Source organism: Lissotriton vulgaris, chromosome 3_1 (genome assembly GCF_964263255.1).
Source record: "Lissotriton vulgaris chromosome 3_1, aLisVul1.2, whole genome shotgun sequence".
NCBI classification, from domain to species: Eukaryota; Metazoa; Chordata; class Amphibia; order Caudata; family Salamandridae; genus Lissotriton; species Lissotriton vulgaris.
The window spans coordinates 191,369,780-191,386,814 of NC_141689.1; the positions used below are offsets into that span (position 1 = coordinate 191,369,780).

The 17,035-nt window shown below is 46.1% G+C and overlaps 1 protein-coding gene and 1 pseudogene across 4 annotated transcripts in view; both read left to right on the top strand.

Annotated features, from left to right (window-relative positions):
- UBAP2 (ubiquitin associated protein 2) overlaps positions 1-17,035 on the top strand; it is a 1,436,418-nt gene that overhangs the window by 897,205 nt on the left and 522,178 nt on the right. For all 4 annotated transcript variants that reach the window (XM_086960301.1, XM_086960303.1, XM_086960302.1 and 1 more), the window contains exon 18: positions 2,330-2,396. In XM_086960301.1, coding sequence (XP_086816427.1) covers positions 2,330-2,396 — 67 coding nt within the window. The remainder of the gene's footprint in view (positions 1-2,329; positions 2,397-17,035) is intronic.
- Positions 4,841-17,035, top strand: part of LOC147726203 (uncharacterized) — a 94,744-nt pseudogene continuing 82,549 nt past the window's right edge.

Sequence of the window (17,035 nt, forward strand, 5' to 3'; positions counted from 1 at the left end):
GGTGGAATGCTACCCCCATCGCCAGAATTGGCGAGGGGGTAGTATTCCAAAGTGTATGACACCTTACACGACATGTTTTGATAAAGCCAAACCCAAGTTAACATTGACCACGAGGATTATAATGCACTTAAGAGTATATGGTATGGCAATATCATAGAACAGCTATAAGGACATGGTTCCGAAAGCTGCAGACAGGCTCACCTCATGCTAGAGCACAATCTCACACATAACCAAGCACTCTGCCTCCAGGATTGTTAAGGCCTGCCATAGGAGTGACTTATAGGTTACTATGTGTCTATATATAAGGTAGGTATAGGAATACTATACCTAAGCAAGGGGTGATTACACAACCTTGCCCAAGCTGAGAGATCAGGCAGTTGTGTCAATTTAGGTGGCCAGCCAGGGGTGGCATAATATATGCTGCAGCCCCTGGTAGGCCTTGGGTGCACCTATGCCCTGGGTACCTATGGTGCACTATACAGGGACTCACAAGGGTGACCCGATATCCAATTTGGTATGTACCTGCAGTACATGGAGTCCATTTTACAGAGAGAGCCTGGGGTCATGAATAGCAGGATCCCAGGCCAACTAAGTCGAAAACCAGCTAAACACTAGGCAAAAAAGTTGGGGGAAACCATAGTCCGGTATCCACCTTCCTACACTTGTTAGTCACTGCTTTGGAGAAGCACTCCTTTATAGTGTATTCTGAGCATGTTTGTCTACAGCCACAGGTTCTATGAGCAGAAAATGCTACCATGTATCCACCTGTTTGTAAAGTGTTGTGCTGTAGATTTACAAGTGCTCACCCTCCTCCCGGAAGCCAGTGATAAACATAGATTTTTCTATGCCCTTTTTTCTTCCTTTACTGTGAACAGAGCACTCTTATCTTTGACACTGCACTCCACATACAGTATCTGCTTGCTTATCAGAGCACAATCTGAGGTGAAGCCAGTTTGCTGACATTGTGGCCCAAGGGTGGAATCACAACAGCTCTTGTGACTCACACTTCATAGAAAAAATAAGTGTAACCATCTGGGCCCAGCACTAGATGGCTGAAGAATGCAGAGCATGTGAATCTATGGCATTACATGCTATGAGCAAATCGTTAAAGGGTAAGTGAAATTTTCAAAATAAGTATTTATGAAGTTTTTGTTAAAATTACGCTAAAGTTTCTTATAACACATCAATAGATTATTTTTTTTAAACACTAAATTTCCCTTCGAAATTCACTTGAACAGCTACGGTCAAATTATAGTATAAAAATAATAGCAAAAACCCTGTGATTTTGCCAGTTTAAGTTAGCTACGCAAACTGTAACCGCACCCTCAAGGAAAACCATAACTCACCAAATACACTAATAATTACCACACAAAATGTATACTAATAAATATAAGGACGTAACAACACTCCGTAAAATGAAATATGCCAAAGAAAGGAGCGATTCTGTTCTTGTGTGTACAGTGGAAAGTAGTGTCACCGGTCACCGGTGACCTCATCAATGTCCTTATTTATGTCATCTGTTACATTATGCAAGAGGCCATGAGCAGTTCATTTATAGGGGGAGTTATGTGTTTCGTGGCCTTTAGCTACAGTGTAGCACTGGCTACTCTGCAGGTGCTAAACCCTCAGCACATCCAACCCTTCACATCCAAGTCATGGACCGTGCACAATACGGTTGCCTGCAGGGATTGCTAATTAAAATACAAGATAATCAAATTTCCCCGGCTGATCAATCCTTTGAAGCACACCTAACCTTTTGTAGCCCTAGTATCTAAAAATTACTAAATAGATATGCGCAGTACCACTCAGAGCCATTATTTTATATATATGTATAGTTAAATTCCAAATTTGGTATAAAACCACCCAGCAGTCCTTGCTGTAGATGAAAGCTACATTTTCTTTGAGAGTTGAAGTTCAGCTTTTGTTCCACCCTCTCTGTGTATCCCGCCTGCCCCATCTGCCTGACTCCTAAACAAATAGACCTGCTCCAAACTCTCTGAAACTTATCTGGATGAATCATGTACCATATTTCATTCAGATTTACCAAACTTAAGCAAAGATAAGCAAATTAAAGTCATGTTCAGCAGAAACTGATATTAATCTAGAACTATGGTCGCTTATTCAATACAAAGCACCCAGATACCCCTAGGGGTGATTGTGCTGCACTATAAAAATGCTGATTGTTTGACAGTTATTCATACATATATAATTATAATTTATTTTACGTATGTCTTTTCATTGTGTACATATATAGACATTGCATAAACACAAGGCTATAAAAGATGTTTGGATGACACACTAAACTCATTTCAACTCTTTTTCATGACAGTCCATTGTCTAACCACCAGAACAGCCTTTCGTCTGCCTCAGCACTTTCTTCAAGCACTTCACTGTCAGTAAGTACAGATTGGATCTCCTGTTATAATATGTAATGGAGGGCTTATAAACGAATATTTCACTCTCAGAATGTCTTTAACATAATGATCTTTATAGCATTTAAGCATTCACTTTGTTGTAATAGACTTTCTAAAACAGGGTACATAAGACCTCGGTATGTATACTTAAATATGGCCTGTTCAAAGAGATGTACTAATGGGCATAATAACAACCTTCTTAGTTCACAACCATATTATGTAATTGTCTGCAAAACTGATGTCTTCACCATTTGAACAAAGTTCTTATGTTTCAATGAAACATTCACCTATGACTTTATTCCAATATGAAACTGGAGTTAACCCTGTGAGCCATTGCTACTCATTAGGCATGTTCTGACTTTGATTGCAATCCTTTTAGATAAATCTTCCCCATAATCTGACATAATATACTAGGTTTATTCATTAGACACGTTGCTTGTATGTACTTGTCTCAGTATATTAATAGTTTGAACCTAGCCGGTGAGTAAGAAAGCAGTGTACAATCAGCAGGAGTTGAGACTTGTTTCGGGAGGATTATGTATGATGGTGAGTGGCAATGGATTTCTTGTTTTAAACTGGGATGGGAAGATCTGTGAATGGTCTGCATTAACATGACGATCAAAGAATTGCTCTTTCAAGATGTGGGTCTTTAGTTAATTGCTGAATTTGTGGTGTTGAGGTTTAGGCCTTAGTGCTTAAAGCTGTAGAAACATATTTTTTCTCTTTTGTTGCTTTTAGTTTCTATCAAGTCTCTTGACTCCATTTTGTTTAATTAACCAATTTAGTTTTTGATTTAGGTATGCTGTTACTGAGACTTTGTTTTTTTAAGTGAAAAGAAAAAAGGGTACAGGGATACATTAATATGCTAAAATAGAAAGTATGAATCCAAATATCAATATCTGTATACAAGCTTCAATGACCTTCTTTCGGATCCATTTCCATATCACACACTTTCTACTTTGTTCCTCCTGCCTCAGCCTCACTTCTTGGCTTGTAAAACGATTTCTGGTATGATTCTAGAAGGGAGTATCATGATTACTCAGTTCTCCTTTGGGTGATCGTCCTTGAATAGACGCACTGAATAATCTTGCCCATTTGTGGGATATGAATATGCCATAAGATCATTTTTCACTTTTCTTTGAAAAACCCATGTTTTCCAATTACAAATGTCTTAAGCAACCCATTGACAATTGTCTGTAAAAGATAAGCAATGAACCTCATTCCTAAACCTTTTTCACAGAAAATGAATGAAAAACTGTGAAGCAAGGTAGGTGGCAGCTATGTAAATCTGGAACATTGACAGTACACCTTAAAAGATCTTATTCTGACCAGTATCCCATCTTAATCTATCAAATTGTAGTACCAAATCTTTTTTCTGGCTCCTGGTAGCACAAAATGTGCACACACAGTTTGGCATTTCCAATGTTCCAAATATCCATTAAAGGTGTTTACTCAATGCCTTTTGAGGTTTTAAGTATTTGTCATTTTCAGGCTGGAAATATTTTTTTCCCAACAAATACCATCTCTTTCAGTGTGGCAGAAATTGGCATCATCAGATCCTCATGCTCTGACCATTGTATGCCTTCCAAATATTGTTCTTTCTGCCAGTAGATTTCCAGACATACTTTAAGGGCTAGAGAGAAGATCCTACTCCATTATCTTTAAGACTACTACAGATTTCTGGAATGAGGTTGTGATAACAGGGCAAGCAAGGTTATTCCTTCTTCTTCCATGTCTATGGTATTAGTTATATTTAAGCATCAACGCTCATCATCCAGACGACTCCACTTGCAGTGGAATTATTTTTACTTCCGTCTTCCTGACACAAATAATCGACCTCGTGTGTAAGAATCTTTATTTTCGAGGCATATGGGCTGCAGATGGTACATTATGAATAGATCGCCATCTGGTGTTGGGCTCGGATGATTGCACTTGTTTTTCTTTTGGATAAGTCTTTTGTAGTCACGAGTCTGGTGACTCCTCCCTTGGGTGATAGTGCGCATGGGCATCGGCTCCATCCTTGGATAGTTTTTTTCCGCCATCGGGTTCGGATGAGGATCGAAGCGCTGCGGATCGACTTTGAGAAAAAGTTATATTTCGGCGTGTATTCCCTTTCCAATTCAACGGTATTGTTTATCGAGCGCAAGTTCATTCCCATTTCGACGCGCTTCGACGTCAACACCGAAGATTTCTAACTCTACGTCGACGGGACCGGGAGGCCTATTTCGACGTAGTCCAGCCCGGAGTCCATGGAAAGGACTCCATTCAAGAAATGTCCAACGTGTGGTGCTAAATTCCCACACAAGGACCTACACGAGGTGTGCAACCTCTGTTTGTCACCTGACCACGAATCCAGGGATTGTGAAGCCTGTGCGGCTTTCTCCTCCAAGTCGACGATTAGAAACCGTCGAGCCCGAAGACACGAGATGTCGAGGATGGAGTCAGATGCAATCCCAAAACTGTTTGAGGTCGAACACTCCAAGGAGGAAGAAGATGAGGACGTATCTGGGTCAGAAGCGGACGAGTCTGATGTCGAAGAAGTAGACGTTCATCAAACCGTGAGTGACGACGTACCTTTGCCAAAAAACCGACCCCGATTGGTGTCGACCCCGCCTTCGAGCCCGATCAGACAACCGAAAAAAGTTTCCGACGCCCAGCCTTCTGGCTCGGCAACGAAACCGAAACAATTGGTCTCCCACTATGTCAGATCTGAGAAACGGTCGACATCGACACGGAAGCTCCATACCAAAGAGAGCTCCAAGTCGAAACATTCCATGTCGAACCCGAAACATGCTTCGACGTCAAAGACTCCCTCGACACCGAAAAAATCGGACTCGAGCAAACTCTCGGTGCCGAAAACACAACACCGAGACGCAGAAGCAAAAGCACCTATCGGACCCAAAGGCTTCGGTACTGACACAGGAGCAAGAGACAGATCCAAAACAAAAGACTTTGTTCATTGATCCACAAACTGGCACGGTGGTGACAAAACCACCTAAAAAGAGGAAGACTCAACCGTTGGAGGGGGAAGCGCCTCCTCCTAAAAAGAGAACAATGGGGACAAATACAACTCCTCCCCTTTCTCCACAGCATATGGACACACCCTCTTCTCCTCTTCCTCATACTCTGCCAGCTATCCCTCAACCTTTTACACCACGCCCATCTACACCTCAAACAGATGTAGAAAGTGACACAGGGGATGGGGACCTTCCTGGGGATGATAATACTTTCCCAGAAGACACAGACCCATGGGAAGATTATGATGCAGTGACAGATAATGATAATGACCCTGACCTGTATCCCTCAAAACCCTCTCCCCCTGATAATTCGGGTTTTGCACAATTAATAGGGCAGCAAAATACACAAGGTAGATTTACATACGGAACCTCAGATAGAAGATTTCCTTTTAGAAACACTACCTACTGCACAAAAATCTTCAGGGACCCTACCAATGCTTAAGGGTCACCTCACTCACACATCAGATATATTTAAAGCTGCTGTGATGGCTAGGGTGTTAAACCCAAGAATTGACAAAAAGTATAAGGCAGCCCCAAAAGACCCAGTATTTATTAAGGGCCAAATACCTCTGGACTCGTTAGTAGTCTCAAATGCTCGTAAGAGGGTGAACTCACTAACAGGCGAAGCTCCTCCTCCTGACAAGGAGTCCAAGTTAATAGATGCATCTGGCAAGAGAGTAGCATCTCAAGCAGCAAAAAGCTGGCGCATAGCAAATACTCAAGCGCTACTTGCACGCTATGATAGAGCTCATTATGATGAGTTAGAGAAACTCATTACACATCACCCTAAGGAACAGCAAAAAAAGGGTAGAGCAGCTGATACAAGAAGGGAAGATAATAACCAACACTTCCATTAAGTGCGCCTTAGACGCAGCAGACACTGCGGCAAGATCTATAAACACCAGTATCGTGTTAAGAAGACATGCATGGGTCAGGGTCTCAGGGTTCAAACAGGAGGTACAAACTTCTTTATTGAACCAGCCTTTTGATGGGAAAGCACTCTTCGGCTCAAGCACAGATGGAGAAAATGAAAAAGGACACAGAAAGGGCTAAGTCAATGGGAGCATTGCAACAGCCATCTCAGAGAGGTTCCTTTCGTATGTCCACCTATAGAGGCGGATCAAAAAATACAGGCACAACCCAGCAATCAACCTCTTTTACACCAACATCACCTAAAGGTAATTCTAGAGGCAGTTACAGAGGTAACAACAACAAGGGTAGAGGGCGCAGAAACAACAACAAACGCAACTCTTTTACCGCAAAACAGTAACTTCATACAGCTCCCCCCAGACCATGCAACACCGGTCGGGGGACGCCTATCACAGTTCCTACCTGTCTGGGAAAACTCATCAGACAGGTGGGTGAGCCAAATTATCCAACATGGTTATTGCCTAGAACTCACTGCTACCCCACCAAACATCCCCCCCAGACAGCGTCCAATGAGTCAAGATCATCTGACATTATTAAAACAGGAGGTACTATCGCTGCTACAAAAGCATGCGATAGAGGAGGTTCCACAACATCAACAAGGAACAGGAGTATATACTCTCTACACTTTCTAATTCCCAAAAAAGCCGGATCTCTAAGGCCTATACTAGACCTCAGATCTCTCAATGCATACATAAATTCGGATCGTTTCCACATGATCACGCTCCAACAGGTACTTCCTTTACTAAAGAAAGTGGACTTTCTTTCTATACTGGATCTAAAAGACGCCTACTTTCATATCCCAATTCACAAAGCTCACAGAAAAGACCTCAGATTTATAATAGGACGACATTATCAATTCAAGGTCCTTCCGTTTGGAGTCACAACAGCACCAAGGGTGTTCACAAAATGCCTAGCAGTGGTTGCAGCACACCTAAGAAGACAGCAAATACATGTCTTCCCTTACTTGGACGACTGGCTAATAAAGGCCACGTCACAAGAGGAATGTCTTCAAAACACACAAAAGACAATTCAACTGCTGCACCAGCTAGGGTTAACGGTGAACTACACAAAATTCCACCTGCAACCAAACAAGGTTAAACAATATCTAGGGGCTACTATAAATACAGAAAAAGCCATAGTATACCCCAATCCAGTCAGGATTCAAACATTGCTCACCCAAAATCAAAGATTTCAACCGCAACACTCATTAGCAGCTCGAGTGTTCATGCAGTTATTAGGAATGATGTCCTCTTGCATACTGTTAATCCCATATGCCAGACTACAAATGTGTCCGCTTCAAAAATGTCTAGCAACACAGTGGAATCTGGCTCAAGGTCAGATTACAGATCTGGTGTTGGTAGACGACCGCACGCATCGCTCTCTGAAGTGGTGGAATACAACAAACATTTCCAAAGGGCGGTCGTTCCTAGAACCAATTCCACAAGTGGTACTAACAGCGGATGCATTGCTCACCGGATGGGGAGCTCATATGGAGAGATACACAGTACAAGGGAGATGGAGTGTACAGCACAAACGACTGCACATAAATCATCTAGAACTACTAGCAGTGTTTCTAGCATTAAAAGCTTTTCAAATGCATATTCTCAACAAAGCAGTCCTGGTCAGAACAGACAACATGACAGCAATGTATTATATTCAAAAACAGGGGGGGGGGGGGGACACACACTCTCTCCAACTATCCAGACTAGCGCAGGAAATTTGGAGATGGGCCATTCCTCAAAACATCTATCTGTTAGCCGAACACCTTCCAGGAGTTTAAAATCAGATAGCAGACATCTTAAGCAGAGAGTCAGAACAAATACACAAATGGGAACTGCACAACCAAATACTGCAGCCATTCTTCCAAAGATGGGGACAACCGGAGATAGATCTCTTTGCCACTCATCAGAACGCAAAATGCCAAAGTTTCGCATCCAGGTACCCACACCACCTGTCGCAGGGCAATGAATTATGGATAAATTGGTCCAACAAATTTGCATACGCTTTTCCCCCTTGCCCACTAATTCCATTAGTGGTTTGAAAACTGCAACAACATTCAATGACCATGATACTGGTAGCACCCATGTGGGCACGGCAGCCGTGGTTCACCACACTCCTACAACTCTCACAGGTGCCACACCAAAAATTAAGAATCTCACCCATGCACCTTACACAGAACCATGGAGAAATAATGCACCCAGATCCCAAACAACTGAACCTAGTGATCTGGCTCCTGAGGTCTTAGAATTTGGATACTTCAATTTACCTCCAAACTGTATGGAAATTATTAAGCAAGCAAGACGTCCCACCACCAGAGCCTGCTATGCAGCAAAGTGGAAAAGGTTTGCTGTATACTGTAACAGTAACAACAGCAACCCTCTGGACACATCTACACAAAATATTATTTGCTACTTACTACACTTACAGCAATGTAACCTTGCTTACACCTCCATTAGAATACATCTTGCAGCTATAGCAGCATACCTGCAAAACAGGCAACATCTATCCCTGTTTAGGGTACCCGCAATTAAGGCTTTCATGGAAGGCCTCAAAAGAGTTATTCCACCAAGACTACCACCTTCTCCAGTCTGGAACCTCAACATAGTACTCACCAGACTAATGGGGCCACCTTTTGAACCTATGCATAGGTGTGAAATACAATTTCTGACATGGAAGGTGGCCTTCCTTATAGCCATTACCTCCCTCAGGAGAGTGAGTGAGTTACAGGCATTAACAATACAAGAACCATTTCTTCTATTCCAGGGGACCCTCATCAATAGTCATAAGCATTAGAATATTCCCGCCCATGCGCGGGACCCCGGAAACACTATATTATGTGCCCCATATATATATATATATATATATATATATATATATATATATATATATATATATATATATATATATATATATATATATATATATAATAGCAGCCAAATAACATCAGAGCTGAAATATGCTGTGAAGAATTTGAACCATTTCTTCTATTCCAGGGGACCCTCATCAATAGTCATAAGCATTAGAATATTCCCGCCCATGCGCGGGACCCCGGAAACACTATATTATGTGCCCCATATATATATATATATATATATATATATATATATATATATATATATATATATATATATATATATATATAGCAGCCAAATAACATCAGAGCTGAAATATGCTGTGAAGAATTTCCACCATACATGAATAATATGCATTAGAAACCGGAGAAACACCACCAAAGATTGTTTAGAAACTGTTTTAATGCTCAAATAGCAGTACAGTAGAAATTCTTATAACTCACTGAAAGCATAGAAAGCTCCCAGGCTGCATTGCAAACACACAGTCTAAAAAGACTGAAAAGCTAACCTGTAGCTATATGTAATACAAACAACTGACACCGTGCGTTTAAGGCACTCATGACCCCCTGTATCCCATCATGCCTCAGGGGTGACAGTTAGGCCAGTTGTTCTTTCCGGCTCCTTCAGGAAGGTTCCTGGTTACACAGCTCCACTAATTTCTGTTTTCTGACAGAAAATTACTTCATTTGAAACAACTTTTTTACTTACTTTGACATTTTACATCTAGTCAAGTAAGAAACTGTCTTTTTAAGTCGGTTTAGTGAACATTTTCAGCTGAGAATGCCTTCACTTTTTGACAAATGTCCTTCTTGTGGCAACAAGAAGGCAAAATCAGACAACCATGACGTTTGTATCCTGTGTCTGCCGGAGGAACATGATCCAGGCACCTGTCCTCACTGCGAGCTCCTGTCAGGAAGAACTCTCAAGGACAGGGAGAGGATTCGCATTTATGGCCTGGCTCACAGGTCATCCAGAGGAAGGTCTCCGGTGAAGAAGGGCTCCAAGAAGGCTAGAGCATCTTCAAAAGAGAAGTTTTCACACCCTTCAGCTTCAGCGTTGGGCTTGGTGCTGAGGAAAGAACCACCGGTGGTTCATTTATCTTCAAAACTACCGTCGACGGCGGGCTCGCCGTCGAAAAGACCAGGTACGGCGTTGAAGAATACAGTTCCGTCTTTGAAATCCCATCCGCCGTCGTCAACCCGGCGACGATCGGCGTTGAGGGAGGTCACTCCTCCGCCGTCGTCAACCGGGCGATGTTCGGCGTCGAGAAATGTGACTCCGCCACCGTCAACCAGGTGACGGTCGGCGTCGAGATCCAAGGCCCCTCCGTCGTAGTCAACCCGGCGACAATCGGCGTCGAAGGATGTCACTCCCCTGCCGTCATCATCCAGGCGACGACCGGCGTCGAAGTGTGACCCCTCCGCCGTCGTCTAAGAAACAACGTTCGGCGTCGAGGACCAAGACCCCTCCGCCGTCGACAACCAAAGATCGATCGCCCCCTCCGCCGTCGTCGCACAGACATTAGACGTCGAGAGAGAGAGGGCTCCGTCGACGGCTGGTCATCGCCGTTCGACGTCGAGGGAGGCTCCGCCGTCTGCTGCTCACCGCCGTTCGGCGTTGAGAGACCGTAGATCCTCGCATCGATCGCCGTCGAGACATTCGACGTCGAGATTGATGGTCCCGCCGACTCCTCAGAGGTATTCGACGTCGAGAGAAAGGCATTCAACGCCAGAACGCTCAACGTCGAGGCATTCAGAAAGAGCTCGATCGTCGTCGAGGAACTCTGTGATCATGGTTACGGAGTCAGCTTCTCGTCATTCCACGTCAGTCGTCTGGCTCCTCGACAACATCCTCAAGATCCAGAAGTCCTGTCCGCAGATCTCCTGTGCGTCAGCCAGATCCTTCGGCTGCGGAGGTCCGACTGTCACCTAGATGGTACAAGTCATTGGAGCATTGGCGAGAGTCAGGGGCTGCCAAATGTATGCGCGAGTATGTCAGTCCTCAGCACAGATCTCCTCTCCAGATGCTGGTGGAGGAAGTGGACAGACGCAGTCCTCCCAGGCGCCAGGCAAGCAAATCGCCTGTGAGAAGGCCAACCAGATCCCGCTCTCCCAGAAAAGAAGATCCGGTTAGATCTCGTTCTCCCAGAAGAGAGGATCCGGTCAGATCTCGTTCACCCAGAAGAAAAGATCCGGTCAGATCTCGTTCTCCTAGAAGGGAAGAACACCCAAGAAGTTCACGGGAGTGGAGGCACGGTGCTCACCGTAGGCGTCGTAGAACTCCGTCTTCTTCATCTACTTCCTCTACAAGGTTTTCTAAGAGGGATTACTCTCCCACGCTGATGGATAGTCCTGTTTCTAGATCCTCTCCAGTGGATTACATTGGCACTTATCTAGATGTCCTACAAAGTGGAGCTCAGAAGCTGAGCATTAAAATGTCTGTCCCCCAGGTGGCTACGACAGTAATTTTTGAAACTTTGCACAAAAAATCTGTCTCTCGCCCGCTGCTGCCTTTAGTCCCGGGGATTATGGATCCTGTCAAGGACGTTTTTCTAACTCCAGCAACCATCAAAGCGGTGCCGGCCTGCATACAGAAGTACAAACCAGCTTCCTCCGACCCAGTTTTTGTAAAATCTGACCCTCCAGCAGACTCTGTGATATTGGCAGCTGCAAGACGCATGCAGTTGCTGCTTCCTCTTCAGTACCACCAGATAAAGACAGAAAATCACAAGACTCGTGGGGTCGCTGTAGGAGAGTAGGGTCTGCAATCCTATGATCACCCCAGATTTTTGCTTTTTGCTTCACTGATTTACGACTTTCCCTGGCTGTGGGCCTGCTAATCAGACCCACAGCCTAGCTGTTCTCTCTCTAAATTGACACACATGTACCTTAGGTGAATCTACCAATTGGTACTGGGCCACCTTATCAGTCCCTGTGCAGTATACCTTAGGTATCCAGGGCATAGGTGTACCCAGGGCCTACCAGGGGCTGCAGCATGTATTATGCCACCCCTGGCTGGCCATCCAAATCTGACACAACTGGCTGCACGACAGCTGGGGCAAGGTGGTGTAATCACCCTTTGCTTTAGATATAGTATTCCTATATCTAACCCTGAAATGGACACATGTATTCCTATCAGTCACTCCTATTGCAGGCCTTATCAATCCTGAAGGCAGAGTGCGTGGAATTATGTGAGATGGTGCTCTGGCATGAGCTGAGCCCGTTTGCAGCTTGCGGAACCAAGTCCTAATAGCTGTTCCATGATAACGCGTACCATATAATCTTAAGTGCATTATAATCCTCGCGGTTATTTGCCAACTTTAGTATCGCTTTATCAAAACATGTCAAGTAAGGTGTCATACGAATTGGAATACTAACCCCTCGCCAATTCTGGCAACGAGGTTAGCATTCCACCCTTCTAGAGGGACACGACATGTATGTAACTGTGATCCCCGGTTAAAGCTAACTCGAGCTTCAGCATCACAAAATGGATGCTGCCACCACAGACACAAGTCTGACCTCCTGCTGCTGGGAGTCCTTCTAGCGAGGAGAGCTTGGACAAAGGGTTTCCTGTCAGGGGCGGTGCTAGCACCATCCCAGACAGGGTTTTGTGTATCCCAGGTAGGCAGGGCTGAGAGGAAGGTGACTGCAAGTGGCACCCCGGTGCTCACTGTGCATATGCCGGCTTAAACCAGTCCCAGTGGCACACCAGCCCCTGAGCTGGGGAAAGTCCAGACAAGGGAGAGGGGTGTAACCACCCCCCTCCTGGTCCCACCCATGGGCAGGACCTAGTCGCGTGCCAGCCCCTTTTCTTAGAATAAAGGTAGGAGCGGGCCCCCTTCCCAAATTAGATAATTCTGAATCTTGAACTACTTTCCACGAAAGGAACTCTTGACTTTTTCTGAAGACTCTCCCTTGTGGCTAAGGAGTAGCCACCCTGCACCCGCAGGCACCATCTAAGCATCGCGGTTTGCTGTAAGTCCATCCTCCGGAACAAGACTGCCCAGCTTGACGAGACCCTTATTCCCTGGCATCTCTGACCTATACCTGCATCATCAGCCCAGCTGAGAGATGTGGGTGTGACGAGACCTGAGGGACCGGCCATCTTCAAAACTGCACGACGCTTAACCAGCACGACCGCCGAGGTATCCTCGAGTGAGTGCTTTGGGGTTTGAGAAGCCCTAACCCTGAGCAGCTCCAGCACCGAAGTCCAGCCCCCCAGCATCCACCAGATCTGCGTGGGGCCCTTCTGCTCTTTGCTGCTCACCATTTTGTCCGGTCACTTGCCTGCTGGCTAGTGGCCCTCCTGACGACGTACCACGACGATTTCACCGCTGATCTGGTTGCTCCAGACTGGCCCCTGCTCCCTTCCAAGAGAGGAGCACCCCGGACCCTCCTGGTCCACTCCAGACGCCATCTTGACTCCACCGCCTGGCTTGCCTTTGCCAAGTCTTGTTGCTCCAATCCTGGTTCCAGCATCGCCGACAGCAGACACCTTCGTGGGACAGCTCGCACCTCCAGCCTGGTCGCCGACAACGCCGCCTGGTCCGAGGGACAGCAGAGTCCAGCGTCGCCCACTCACCTGGTCGAGGTGACTTCATCCGGTGCCATCCTGGTGCCCACACAATCACTGGCTAGTGATTAAGAACTGAGTCCCCTCTGCTTTGAGGTCATCTCCATCATCGATCCAGGCTTGGATCACTCCGAACATCTTCACTGGTCGCCTGCCAGCAACTTCTTCTTTCAGGCTCCATAGACTGTAACGAGGATTCCCGACGTCTTTTGAACCCTATGCAGCCGCGGCCCCTGGGCTAGGTAACCTGAGTATTCCGGTGCTCCAACATAGGTTCACTATCTAAGTGTCCAGATCCTTTTTCGTTTTAAGTCTATCTAGTCGGATTCGTCCGAAAACAGTGACTTTAGAAATACTATCCTCCATAGACTTTGTCCCGCATCCCGCGTGAGAGTGCACACTCTGCACCCGATCTCCCTAGGCCTCCTGCTCCTAACCTTAGGGTTCTGTAGTGTAGTCCTAGCGATCCTGAAGCCTCTGGATCTTGTTACTTACCTGCTAGTATTTCGCATTCCACTTTTAGTGTATATGGTTTTTCGTGCCCCTCGGGCATTTGTGTAAATTGTGCAACTTGAAGTATTTTCTAAGAGTTTTGTATTGTGCTTAGCTCCCTGACTCATAAAGAGTTCAGGGTAGACTTGTTATGAATAAATATCCTTTATTTTCATAACAACTTTTGTGGTGTCCTTTCACTTGGTGTTCAAGGGGTATATGTGATGGTATAACAGCTGGCTTAACACGCCCTCTAGAGTTTAGCCTAAAGACTGCTCTTGTCCATGCTACCAGGATAGCTGGTCTATAAGGTTGACTTACAACCAATCATCAATAAGGGTCGTTTGGTATGATACACAGTGATCACTAGAATAGTGAGCCCTATATATCAGGCCAACTTCTCACAGTCGCAAGGTTTGCAATTCAGCTGCCTCCACGCTGAAGGTCTTCAGTGCGGCCGCACTGTTGGGTAGATACGATAGAGCCTTATGGGACTCCATGGAAAGGTTCAAGTCCAAGCTACCAAAAGAGGACTAGAAGGACTTCGAAGAAACAATGACGGAAGGATGTCTGGTGGCGAACCAGTTGATAAGCACATCAGCGGACGGTGCAGTGCTTGCGGCACATTCCTACTCACATGGAGTTTGTGCCAGGAGGTCAGCTTGGTTGCGCCTCACAGGGCTGAAGCCGGATGCTCAACAACGCATCCTAAATCTTCCTTTTTCGGGGTCCTCTCTCTTCGGAGAACATGCTGACGAAGAGATGACTCGTATGAAGACAGAGCTGGATACGGTAAAAGCGGTGGGTTTGGAGAAGAAAAAGAGTTCAATCGCCGTTTTAAGACCAGCAAGGGAAAAGGGTCTCAACAGAGGGTTCAAACCCCTCAGTGGTCCCAAAATAAGAACCAGGGAAAATCCCAGTTTCGAGGCAAAAGCAACAGAGGTAGAGGAGGTCACCAGCAGTCCTCTACCACCACGAGAGGAGGAAAGGCCTGAGCAGTGGCTTTCTCTGGCGCCGTTGCCAACTCCAGTGGGAGGAAGTGCTTCACAACACCTGGCAGAGTGGGTCAGAATCTCAAGGGATCGGTGGGTGCTGAATATACTGCGCAATGGATACATGCTACGTTTCCGTGCGCTTCCAAAGAACATTCCTCCAAAGAACTCTTGCCCTCACCAGCAAAGCTTGCTCAGGAGAGAGGTGAAAATCCTGCTACAAAAAAGAGCTATAGAGGAAGTTCCCCCCCCTCTCAAAGTGGAAAGGGAGTTTACTCCAGATACGTTCTTGTCCCCAAAAAAGTTCAGGACAAGTTTGTAGGAGAGTAAGGTCTGCAATCCTATGATCACCCAGATTTTTTTGCTTTTGTTTCACTGGTTTACGACTTTCTCTGGCTGTGGGCCTGCTAATCAGACCCACAGCCTAGCTGTTCTCTCACTAAATTACAACTAAATTACAACGTGTACCCTAGGTGCATTTACCAATTGGTACTGGGCCACCTTATCAGACCCTGTAACTCAGGCACCCCTGGCTGGCCATCTAAATCTGACACAACTGGCTGCACGACAGCTGGGGCAAGGTGGTGTAATCACCCTTTGCTTTAGATATAGTATACCTATATCTAACCCTAAAATGGACACACAGATTCCTATCAGTCACTCCTATGGCAGGCCTTGACAATCCTAAAGGCAGAGTGCTTGGAATCGTGTGAGATGGTGCTCTGGCATGAGCTGAGCCCGTTTCCAGCTTGCGGAACCAAGTCCTAATAGCTGTTCCATGAGAACGCGTACCATATACTCTTAAGTGCATTATAATCCTCGCGGTTATATGCTATCTTTGGTATCGCTATGTATGCTATCTTTCCCCCTCGCCAATTCTGGTGACGGGGTTAGCATTCCACCCTTCTAGAGGGACACGACATGTATATAACTGTGAACCCCGGTTAAAGTTAACTCAAGCCTCAGCATCACAAAATGGATGCTGCCACCACAGACACAAGTCTGACCCCCAGCGAGGGGAGCTTGGACAAAGGGTTTCCTGTCAGGGTCGGTGCTAGCACCATCCCAGACAGGGTTTTGTGTATCCTGGGTAGGCAGGGCTTTACAGGAAGGTGACTGCAAGTGGCACCCCGGTGCTCACTACGCGTCTGCCGGCTAGCACCAGTTCCAGGGGCACACCAGCCCCTGAGCTGGGGAAAGTCCGGCATGGGAGAGGGGTGTAACCACCCCCCTTTCTGGTCCCACCCCTAGGGCAGGACCTAGTCGCGTACCCACCCCTTTCTTTAGGATAAAGGCAGGAGCGGGGACCCTTCCAAATTAGATAATCTTTGAATCAAGAAACTACTTTCCACGAAAGGAACTCTCGACTCTTCTCAAGATTTCTCCCTTGTGACTAAGGAGTAGTCACCCTGCACCCGCAGGCACCATCTAAGAACACTGCGGTTTGCTGCACGTCCTTCCTCCGGAATCCGATCGACCAGCACGACGAGACCCGGCTTCCCTGGCACCTCTGACCTCTACCTACCTCTACAGCTAAGCTAAGAACCGTAGGTGCGACGAGACCTCGAGGGACCGGCCATCATCAGAACTGCACGACTTCTATCCAGCACGACCGCCGAGGGATCCTCTGGTGAGTGCTTTGGGGTCCGAGAAGCCCCGACCCTGAGCAGCTCCAGCACCGAAGACCAGCCCCCCAGCATCCACGAGATCTGCGTGGGGCCCTTCTGCTTTTTGGCTGCTCACCGCGTTGTCTGGCTACTAGCCCG